Raw genomic sequence first — 12505 nt, 5'->3', positions numbered from 1 at the left:
GAGTTTTGACAGAAAAAGTCCCCTGCCATATCTTGCTCCCCTTCGTATGATTCGCGCGTAGCTGTGCTGTGGTTGTGATAGAGACATGAGCCCTTTCATGTTCTTTATGCGCCTGAGTCTTCTAAACACGTAGAGACCAACCCCGAGTCGATCAATGATTCCTACGATGAGCTATGGTAACTTTCCCGCACCTACCCCCTACCGGTGAATGCCTAATTTTTGCGGTTTTCCGGAGGTATTGTGCGGTAGGTGCGGGAAAGTTACCATAGCTCAGCGTAGGAAGTTCTGATCGACTCGGGGGACATCTGGCTCATGTCTCTATCACAAGCACTGCCCGAGCTACGTGTGACTCACGCGAAGGGGAGCAGAATATGGCAGGGGACTTTTTGATGGGTAAAACATTTTACCTAATAGATATCACCATGAAACTTCCCCAGTTGATTACTTACATTGAGACAATAATTTTTTTATTCATTACTATACATCCCTAGATTATTATTTGATGTGATAGACCTTGTTGGACCTTGTTGTTGGTAGTTTAATACCTTATCCCCTCTTAAAGTATGGACTGCTGTCGTTTAAAATGTGTGTTAGCCTACGTTCTGTACGGGAGTGGACCCGAATGCAGGACACTGAGGCGGAGGCAGATGAACAGTTACATTTATTTAGCCCACAAGGCAGTGAAAGCTGTAGGTGTATGGAGTCCGGTGGTAGGTGTGGTCCAAAATTGGGAGATGTTTTCTGATTTCTGCCGCCCTCAACAAAGTTCTCCATGAGTCCAGGTTTTGGGGTGACACCAGGTTTGAGTTGGAGTCATCATCAGAGCAGTGGATGATGCTGTCCATGATCAGAGCAGTGGATGATGCTGTCCATGATCAGAGCAGTGGATGATGCTGTCCATGATCAGAGCAGTGGATGATGCTGTCCATCATCAGAGCAGTGGATGATGCTGTCCATGATCAGAGCAGTGGATGATGCTGTCCATGATCAGAGCAGTGGATGATGCTGTCCATCATCAGAGCAGTGGATGATGCTGTCCATCATCAGAGCAGTGGATGATGCTGTCCATGATCAGAGCAGTGGATGATGCTGTCCATCATCAGAGCAGTGGATGATGCTGTCCATGCCGCTTTCTTGGCAGGTTGCTGCTGCATTCACCTGAAGTTGGATCCATCATTAGACTTACACTTACTGCTGATGATGTGGGTCTCTGAAATAGAGGAATACATCTAGTTTGACATTAAATTACCAACCTTATTCTAAACTGAAATATTGTCAGGGTGCAGTAATTGGGGCAGATCTCATTACAACTTAGAGGGGCTACAAACAAGGAATCTTCTGTAAATTTAATGTAAATTAAGTTACATTAATATTACTACAATATAAAACCCTGTCTCAAGCCTGGGTACACAACAGGCTACTTTGCTAGTTTAGCTAGCGAACTAAAGTGTTATTAACTATAAATAATAATAATGCATTTTATTTGTATTGCACTTTTCATTCAAAAGAATCTCAGAGTGCTACAGAGTAAAAAATAATAATAACATAATAAGTTAAAAACATAGTAAAAAAACACAAAATAAATCACAAGAATGAACACAGTTCAACAGTCAAAGGCCTGTCTTAAAAGAGTCCAGGCTCTGTACTGCCCTTAGCTGGCTAGGAAGGCTGTTCCACAGGCTCTGTACTGCCCTTAGCTGGCTAGGAAGGCTGTTCCACAGGCACGGCGCAGCCGAACAGAAGGCTCGGTCCCCCATGGTGCGGAGCCTGGTATTGGGGACCTGGAGGAGCAAACTGTTTGAAGACCTGAGGGTGCGGGTGGAGGTTTGTGGAGTGATGAGTTCTTGTAGATAGGGAGGTGCGTGTCCGTTGATGCATTTGTGGGTGAGAAGAAGGACTTTGTAGTCAACCCTGAATGAGACAGGGAGCCAGTGTAGTGAGTGTAGAACGGGGGTTATCTGCTTGTATTTGTGGACTCTCATCAGGATCCTGACAGCGCTGTTCTGGATGTATGGCAGCTTCTGTATGCTTTTGCCAGGAATCCCGACGAAGAGCGGATTGCAGTAGTCAAAGGCATGGACAAGTTCTCTGCATCTGACAGGGTTAGAGTGGGACGGAGTTTGGAAATATTTCTGAGATGATAGAAGGAGGTTTTGCACAGGTGTTTTATATGGTCACTGAAGGTCAGGTGAGGGTCAAACCTAACCCCCAGATTTGAGACTGAGGAGGAGAAGGGGATGACTTGACCCTCGAAGGTGAGCTGTGATGTGGGCGAAGACTGAACCTGGTGTGGGGTGCCAACAAGAAGAGCTTCGGATTTGTTACTGTTTAACTGAAGGAAGTTGTTGTTCATCCATGCCTTTATCTCCTCAAGACAGGTGGTGAGACATGACATGGCTACAGAGGGGCTTGGGGCAGTTTTAATGTAGAGCTGTGTGTCATCAGCATAACAATGGAAAGACATCCCATATCTGGTGATGACACGACCGAGGGGGAGCATGTAGGTGATGAAGAGGATGGGGCCGAGAACCGACCCCTGTGGAACACCACAGGTAACAGGGAGAAGTCTGGACATGCATCCTCCCAGTGAGACGTATTCAGTACTGCCAGAGAGATAGGACTGAAACCACTTCAGTGCAGAGCCTGAGAGTCCAATGGTGGTGTGGAAGCGCTCTAGGAGGATAGTGTGATCCACCGTGTCAAATGCTGCTGTCAGGTCCAGGAGGATGTCATTAGCAGTTCATTCGTCACCCTTAGCATAGCCGTTTCTGTACTGTGGGCTGAGCGAAAGCCTGACTGAAATCTTTCAAACAGGTTGTTGTGTTTGAGGTGATCCTGGAGTTGGGAAGCAACTTCCTTCACTAGCACCTTGGACAGGAAGGCAAGGTTGGCGTATGACTTGAGCAGAGCAGTGGGAGCGGGGTCCAGGGCGCAAGTGCATGATTTCATTTCTCTAAGGATTTGTGGCTCTGTTGAACCTCTGTGAAACATGGGAGGGATGGCAAACTCCCAGGCGAGGGGTTGGTAGCAGAGGGAGACAGAGAGGAAGAGCTGGGTATCAGAGAGCGAATGTTGTTGACCTTGGATCTGAAAAAGTCAATGAAGCTGTTCCATCGCTGCTCTGTAGCCTCAGTAGTGGGAGATGGTTGTGGCTTCAGGAGATGATTTATGGTGGAAAAAACTAGCTAGCTAGTTATAATAATAATAATAATAATAATAATAATAACTTGCATTTATATAGCACCTTTCAGGGAACCCAAGGTCGCTTAGTTATCTAATCAGCTAGATATACATTACCACTAACTCTAAACTAGCTTGCTAGCTAAAGTTACCTGAGGTAACTTACCTCTAAATATGGATCTGGCTGGGGCTAAGTTAATTTATTTGAGGAGGTAAACACACACTTTATTTGTTTTAAGCACTTTGAACAAATTACTTACCAACAAGGCATCTGCCTATGGTCCTAGCGGTCACCAGCAACTAGACTCACTCACTGAACATGTAACTACAGAGATATGTGAAACCTGGACATAAACAAAACCTTCAAAAAGGGTTTAGGCAAGGCAAGTTTATTTGTATCGCACATTTCATACGACAAGGACAATTCAAAGTGCTTTACGTACATTATATAAAGACAATACAGTAAGAGGAGTATAGTAAGATTTTTATTTTATGTTATGCTATGTATTGTATGTTTTATTATCCATATTCTAAAGGCTTGCTTAGATTAGTTTTAGATCTTTTTTACTGATTAGATTTCTATTCTGGAAAGTTATGGAAATATTTTAAGTAGATCATGTATCCTTTGTATATTTAAACATAAAAATTCAGAAAACAATAAATGTACCCATCCATGGGTTTGACCTTTCATCTGCCTCAGTGTCCTGCATTCGGGTTCACAAAAAAAAGAAGAAAAAAATATTGCCATATTCTGCTCCCCTTCGCGTGAGTCGCACGTAGCTCGGGCTGTGCTTGTGATAGAGACATGAGCCAGATCTTTATGCGCCTGGGTCTCCTGAACAAGTAGAGACCAACCCCGAGTCGTTCAGAACTTCCTACGCTGAGCTATGGTAACTCTCCCGCACCTACCGCACAATACCTTTTCGGAAAACCGCAAAAATTAGGCATTCATCGGTAGGGGGTAGGTGCGGGAAAGTTACCATAGCTCAGCGTAGGAATCTTTGATCGACTCGGGGTTGGTCTCTACGTGTTTAGAAGACTCAGGCGCATAAAGAACATGAAAGGGCTCATGTCTCTATCAAAACCACAGCACAGCTACGCCTACGCGCGAATCATACGAAGGGGAGCAAGATATGCCAGGGGACTTTTTCTGTCAAAACTCCGGTTTTGAAGAAAAGCACTCCATACCTTTAAGAGGTGATAACCACTAATAAGCTGCCAAACCAAAAGGTCTATCATATCAAAACATAATCTAGGGATGTATAGGAATAAAAAATCACATCTAGAATTTGCCCACCCAGATGGTAATGAAATGTTCAATTTTGGGGTTTGGCCCAAGGACTATTACTGTCTTTAACGTTGCCCAGGTTGATCATGGGTTATTCCTATTTAATTGGTGACTTTTTGTTTCGTCTTAGTTGATCTTAAGGTAAGACTTTTTAAAGTATTTATGTAATTTAAGTTAGCTCTTTTCAGTTGCTGTTACTCCGTTGCCTAGTCTCTCTCTCTCTGTGTCTCTCTCTCTCTCTGTGGTCCTGTGCTGTTTCTGTCTGCCTTATCCGTGTTGTGATAAGGGAGAGAGGCTGTGTAGAACAGAGGACAGACTAGATATGCCGTCCCATGTTAACTCCTTGCAGAGCCAAGATGGCAGCCTCTAAACGCTGGTGCAACACGACCAGCCTCCACTATTAGTATTCATCTAGTTCTGCTGAGAGGGATAATGTGTCATGTTCTTCCAGTGGCTGTGTCATGAGGAGCTCTCTCTCTCCCACTCTCCCTCTCTCTTTCTCTCCCCACCCTCTCTCTCTCTCTCTCTCTCTCTCTCTCTCTCTCTCTCTTTCTTTCCCTCTCTCTCTCTCAGTCTCTCTGTCTCCCTCTGTCTCTCTCTCTCTCTCTCTCTCTCTCTCTCTCTCTCTCCCACTCTCCCTCTCTCTTTCTCTCCCCACCCTCTCTCTCTCTCTCTCTCTTTCTTTCCCTCTCTCTCTCAGTCTCTCTGTCTCCCTCTGTCTCTCTCTCTCTCTGCAGATAAGTGTTTTTTGTTGTTGTTGTTTTTTAAAGAAAAAAACGTCTGAGGAATAATTGTGTTTTTTTGAGTGTGTGTTTGGCAAAATAGTGATCAACTTCTAGCCACCCTTTTGGTTTGAGACATTTTTTTCTTATTTCAGCTGCTGTATTTGTTGGCATATTGTTTTCCAGATCTAATACTGCTAGGGATAGACTTCATGAAATTGAATTCAAATGAAATTCATTATCTGTATGCAACTCTGCTTCAACAAATTCAATTTGGATTAGTGGTGAGTCATCAGAGGCGTGCATTCTTGTATGTATCTCTCTTGCAGTTTTAATAAGACTAACATTATTAATATATAATATACTGTATATGATTGTAAAAGTGAGGTTGTGTCTCTGGTGTAACATCCTTCGACATCTCTCTGTCCAGGTATATGGCTCCAGAGGTACTAGACGACTCTATAAACATGAAGCATTTTGAGTCGTTCAAGAGAGCAGATATCTACGCCATGGGCTTGGTGTTCTGGGAAATAGCCAGCAGATGCTCCATCGAAGGTGAGTGTGTTTCCTTATTATCCTAGCTAATCTCTCTCCAGCCACATGTAGTATGTACTACTTCATTCACCAGACCAGGGACTCTCACCCAGAGGCTGTAGAGATTTAAAATGGTGTTAAAGGAAATACAGTGGGGTGCAGAAATGTGGCCACCGCTCCACGTGATTGAAAGCAAACCTGAACACTAAATGCTACAAAGTTAAACATGACACCTTTCTGTAAAGTTTAAAGCAAGGTTTCTTTTCATTTTCCATTTTTTCAGTTTTTAAATGATAAAAAAGAAAAAGGGCCCTGTGCAAATGTTTGGGAACCCTTTTGGATTATTCTTTGTTACCCTTTGAGAAGATGATTACTAAGAATTGAAGATCCCAAACTTTTGCACAAGGCCTTTTTCCTTGTTTTATTATTTTGACACTGTAAAAAGCTCAAATTAATTGCTTTAAAATGTGATGAAATGTGTCATGTTTAACTTTGTACCATTTAGAGGTTAGGTTTGTTTCTTTTCACTTAGATATTAATTGTAAGGCATTTTGACTAGGGGTGCCCAAATGTTTGCACCCCACTGTATCTGATTGCTTTCTTTGGGGGGGGCATTCATGAAGACGGGTTTCATGTGCTTTATCGTGTGTGTGTGTGTGTGTGTGTGTGTGTGTGTGTATTTCTTTTATCAGGCATCCATGAAGACTACCAGCTTCCCTACTATGACCTGGTGCAGTCGGACCCGTCAGTAGAGGAGATGAGGAACAGGGTGTGTGAGCAGAAGCTACGGCCCAACATTCCAAACCGGTGGCAGAGCTGCAAGGTCGGTCCCAACAATCTTTGTTTACATTTATTATCATTCCATTTCTCCACAGCCCACACTCTTATCTCCTACTCCTTACCATGAGGTTATGTTTTGTAAACAAAGCGGTGCAAAACGCCTTTTCCTGCATATATGCAACAGCGAGGGTAGCGCCGAGGAAAAATGCGTCAATTTAGAAAAAAAAGACTAAGACTTTGGGTTGGTTATGAGACTGTGGTGGGACAAGTTAGACGGCCTGCCACAGTCTGGCCTACGTATGAAACACTGTCAGACTCGCCTACGTATGAAACACTGTCAGACTGTCTACGTATGAAACACTGTCAGACTGTCTACGTCTGAAACACTGTCAGACTGTCTACGTCTGAAACACTGTCAGACTGTCTACGTATGAAACACTGTCAGACTGTCTACGTATGAAACACTGTCAGACTGTCTACGTCTGAAACACTGTCAGACTGTCTACGTATGAAACACTGTCAGACTCGTCTACGTATGAAACACTGTCAGACTCGCCTACGTATGAAACACTGTCAGACTGTCTACGTATGAAACACTGTCAGACTGTCCACGTATGAAACACTGTCAGACTGTCTACGTATGAAACACTGTCAGACTGTCTACGTATGAAACACTGTCAGACTGTCTACGTATGAAACACTGTCAGACTGCCTACGTATGAAACACTGTCAGACTGTCTACGTATGAAACACTGTCAGACTGTCTACGTATGAAACACTGTCAGACTGTCTACGTATGAAACACTGTCAGACTGTCTACGTATGAAACACTGTCAGACTGTCTACGTATGAAACACTGTCAGACTGTCTACGTATGAAACACTGTCAGACTCGCCTACGTATGAAACACTGTCAGACTGTCTACGTATGAAACACTGTCAGACTGTCTACATATGAAACACTGTCAGACTGTCTACGTATGAAACACTGTCAGACTGTCTACGTATGAAACACTGTCAGACTGTCTACGTATGAAACACTGTCAGACTGTCTACGTATGAAACACTGTCAGACTGTCTACGTATGAAACAGTCAGACTCGTCTACGTATGAAACACTGTCAGACTGTCTACGTATGAAACACTGTCAGACTGTCTACGTATGAAACACTGTCAGACTCGCCTACGTATGAAACACTGTCAGACTGTCTACGTATGAAACACTGTCAGACTGTCTACGTATGAAACACTGTCAGACTGTCTACGTATGAAACACTGTCAGACTGTCTACGTATGAAACACTGTCAGACTGTCTATGTATGAAACACTGTCAGACTGTCTACGTATGAAACACTGTCAGACTGTCTACGTATGAAACACTGTCAGACTCGTCTACGTATGAAACACTGTCAGACTGTCTACGTATGAAACACTGTTAGACTGTCTACGTATGAAACACTGTCAGACTGTCTACGTATGAAACACTGTCAGACTGTCTATGTATGAAACACTGTCAGACTGTCTACGTATGAAACACTGTCAGACTGTCTACGTATGAAACACTGTCAGACTGTCTACGTCTGAAACACTGTCAGACTGTCTACGTATGAAACACTGTCAGACTGTCTACGTATGAAACACTGTCAGACTGTCTACGTCTGAAACACTGTCAGACTGTCTACGTATGAAACACTGTCAGACTGTCTACGTATGAAACACTGTCAGACTGTCTACGTATGAAACACTGTCAGACTGTCTACGTATGAAACACTGTCAGACTGTCTACGTATGAAACACTGTCAGACTGTCTACGTATGAAACACTGTCAGACTGTCTACGTATGAAACACTGTCAGACTGTCTACGTATGAAACACTGTCAGACTGTCTACGTATGAAACACTGTCAGACTGTCTACGTATGAAACACTGTCAGACTGTCTACGTATGAAACACTGTCAGACTGTCTATGTATGAAACACTGTCAGACTCGCCTACGTATGAAACACTGTCAGACTCGCCTACGTATGAAACACTGTCAGACTGTCTACGTATGAAACACTGTCAGACTGTCTACGTATGAAACACTGTCAGACTGTCTACGTATGAAACACTGTCAGACTGTCTACGTATGAAACACTGTCAGACTGTCTACGTATGAAACACTGTCAGACTGTCTACGTATGAAACACTGTCAGACTGCCTACGTATGAAACACTGTCAGACTGTCTACGTATGAAACACTGTCAGACTGTCTACGTATGAAACACTGTCAGACTGTCTACGTATGAAACACTGTCAGACTGTCTACGTATGAAACACTGTCAGACTGTCTACGTATGAAACACTGTCAGACTCGTCTACGTCTGAAACACTGTCAGAGTGTCTACGTATGAAACACTGTCAGACTGTCTACGTATGAAACACCTTCAGACTGTCTACGTATGAAACACTGTCAGACTCGTCTACGTATGAAACACTGTCAGACTGTCTACGTATGAAACACTGTCAGACTGTCTACGTATGAAACACTGTCAGACTGTCTACGTATGAAACACTGTCAGACTGTCTACGTATGAAACACTGTCAGACTGTCTACGTATGAAACACTGTCAGACTGTCTACGTATGAAACACTGTCAGACTCGCCTACGTATGAAACACTGTCAGACTGTCTACGTATGAAACACTGTCAGACTGTCTACGTATGAAACACTGTCAGACTGTCTACGTATGAAACACTGTCACACTGTCTACGTATGAAACACTGTCAGACTGTCTACGTATGAAACACTGTCAGACTGTCTACGTATGAAACACTGTCAGACTGCCTACGTATGAAACACTGTCAGACTGTCTACGTATGAAACACTGTCAGATTACGTATGGAGAAACACTGTCAGACTACGTATGGAGAAATACTGTCAGACTCTCACTGTCTCACAGCGCAGCGGCTTCTAAGTCAGAATAATTACAACTTCTAACTGAATGTCCCCATGATGTCATCTCTACAACACTGTAGTGACATGATGTCATCTCTACAACACTGTAGTGACATGATGTCATCTCTACAACACTGTAGTGACATGATGTCATCTCTACAACACTGTAGTGACATGATGTCCATCTCTACAACACTGTAGTGACATGATGTCCATCTCTACAACACTGTAGTGACATGATGTCCATCTCTACAACACTGTAGTGACATGATGTCCATCTCTACAACACTGTAGTGACATGATGTCCATCTCTACAACACTGTAGTGACATGATGTCCATCTCTACAACACTGTAGTGACATCGGCGCCTCAGTAGATCACACTCTCTCTCCCCCTAGAGAGGAACGGAACCACTCTGCCTGCCTGCCCTAGGGGAGGAAAGTGTGCAGTCTCTCTCTCTCCATCTCATACCCCCCCCTCCTGACCGCAGTCCTACTCCAGTCCATTATGCCAGAGATCGCAGCTCACACACACATACACACATACACACATACACACGCTTTTTGGGGGGCGTTTATTACTCTGAAAACAGAACAATTAGATTAGACCCTTTCCCACAGTAATAAAATCCTGTAATTTAATCAGGCAGTTGTGGGATGTACAATAGCTGCCAAGCGGTTTGGAGCTGAAGACGATGTTCACAACAAGCTACAAAAAAAAGAAGAAAAAAAAGTCAACTAAGATACATTTCCCTGACACAGAGGAACTGAAGGTCTGAGGAATAGTGGAGTTCCTGGGGATGATTGAAGATAATAACATGTTCTAATACCATTACAACAGATAATAACATGTTCTAATACCATTACAACAGCGGTGACCTCAGTGTAGATAGTATGAGGAGAGGAGGGAGCCGTGCTGTTGTAGTCAGAATGTGTGTTTTGTCACTGGAGCACTGGAGGTCCCAGAGATGGCTTCTCGACGGGCTTTAGAGAGATGGAGACGAATGGAAGTGAAAACAGATTCTGATCACAAGACAGGCAGGTTGACTCCAGCTCTGCTCACTCCAGAACAAACACTAGCATCCTAAACAAGCTCTCACAATTTGACAGATTGAGAAAGTAGCAGTGCTGGAGGTTTTAGTCCCTGGGAGGAGGACTGCGGGTGGTGGTAGGTCACCTTGTACGCACAATTGTAACCGCGGGATATCTAAAAGTGGAACCTATTAAAAGATCAATATGTTCTAAAGCCACGGTGGCTATGATTGATCGGAGGCGTGCGTGCGTGCGTGTGTGTGTCCACCATCAACAGTTAAAATCACCAGCATTCCCAAATGCTGCGAAATTCACAAGCATGAGAATGATGACAAAATATTTTCCAATGTTCCAAATCCAGCTGACGTTGTTGTTGATGCCAAGGAGAGAGACCCTTAGAAGTAGGCTGCTTTTGATCTTTTCATGGAAGAAGCCTTTTCTACAAAACTCTAGTACCTAGTCACACTTACTAGTACCCTGGGGTTTAGATGATGGCTTGTAATACTGACATCTGGCAGCCTTGGATGTGGGTTAACTGACACTACAGTATGTTCTCCAAGGGTTAGAACAAAAAAGCCAAGCAGCTTGCAAGATATTGTTCTGTCAGCTGTTGTGGGTAGCTTAGCTATGCTGCCACTTGTGTCCATGACTATTGGTATGACCTTTATTATATGTTGTGTTCTTTTATTGAATCCTTTACTGTGAACCAAAATAAAGTATTCTCTCCCCCCCCCCCCCCAGGCTCTGCGGGTGATGGCTAAGATTATGAGGGAGTGTTGGTACGCCAACGGAGCTGCCCGCCTGACCGCCCTGCGCATCAAGAAGACCCTGTCCCAACTCAGCCAACAGGAGATAACTTCTCTACACCGTTCCCAAGTCTCCGTTTGGATGGGGAGATGAAGCTCTGTGCTTCCCCCCACCACCCCCTCCTCCCTCACCCCCTCCTCCCTGAACGTGGCTATCCATCTTTCATTGTGGCCCGAGGATGTGTAGTTGGTTGTAACCGTGGTTACATATGTCACGCCTTTGAGAGGCGGTGGATGGAGCTCAATGCATGATGTTACTGGGAGGAGAGAGAGGAGGTGTGCCAGTACAAACCCCACCCCCTCACCCCCCCCCCCCTCTCTCACTCCTCTCCCCCTCCACCAAACCCCTCATGATTGGTGAAAACCACCCATCCCCCCCTCCCACCCCCGCCTGTGTTCTTGAAGGACCTATCAGGGCCATTACAGACTGCTGTAGTCCCGCCCTGCTTGCGACCCATCAGCCAACGCTGTTCAGCTGAACCGCTGAAGATTAAAAAAACAAAGATCCACAAACCTCATCAGACATACCAAGAGTTACATGAGCTGATCCGGACATTCAGGTGACATTGCGTTCATTCACAAACAAGAGTGGAATTGTGCCACTTGGGGGCGGCTCGCATTCAACAAAATACCTCCTCTTAAGACCAATGTGTTTTACCTCAGTGTATATATTCACTTTGTTTACTCCAAGTTTGTTATTTTTTTGTTTCTATGAAATGTAAAATTGAAGAATACACATTTTTTTTTTTCAACAATATATTTATTGAGTTTTTTGAAAAAGATAAAACAAATCTTGAAAATAAATAATTAGTAATAATGATATATGTATATACTGTACATACAAGCAGATAACTCACCAGAATTGCCATACACATGTAGGCCTATATATAGTACGTACATTGATGGAGAGGCAATCATATAACTGAGCTCATATATACACATACAAAATAAAAGGGAGAGAAAAAATAAAATAAAGGTAATAATAAAAACATGAAACTGTAAAAAAAATTAAAATTAAAATATAATTATATATATAATAAAGAAAAGGGTACATTGCAACAGATACATTAATTATATCCAACTCCTACTCTACTCCTGGTCAATTCACACACCTGTTCAAATGGTTTATTGCAGAGTTTACATTTGTTCACGCCCAGGTTCGTCCATCCAGTGTGATAAGTCCTTGTCCTCCAGATATTTTATGAATGGGCCCCAAATACTTTGGAAT

General features: G+C 43.5%; 1 protein-coding gene across 1 annotated transcript in view; it reads left to right on the top strand.

Moving 5' to 3' along the window:
- Nucleotides 1-11371, top strand: part of LOC308153706 (TGF-beta receptor type-1-like) — a gene marked incomplete at both ends in the record, with an annotated part of 90297 nt that extends 78926 nt beyond the window's left edge. The window contains 3 exons of the mRNA XM_080526899.1: nucleotides 5621-5745; nucleotides 6417-6547; nucleotides 11213-11371. Of these exons, the coding sequence (XP_080383025.1) occupies nucleotides 5621-5745; nucleotides 6417-6547; nucleotides 11213-11371 (415 nt within the window). The remainder of the gene's footprint in view (nucleotides 1-5620; nucleotides 5746-6416; nucleotides 6548-11212) is intronic.
- Nucleotides 11372-12505: the final 1134 nt, after the last annotated feature.

The sequence above is a fragment of the Nansenia antarctica genome (genome assembly GCF_963989245.1).
Source record: "Nansenia antarctica genome assembly, chromosome: 1".
NCBI classification, from domain to species: Eukaryota; Metazoa; Chordata; class Actinopteri; order Argentiniformes; family Microstomatidae; genus Nansenia; species Nansenia antarctica.
The sequence above is the reverse complement of the archived record's forward strand: the minus strand, read 5'-3'. Positions and strand labels throughout refer to the sequence as shown.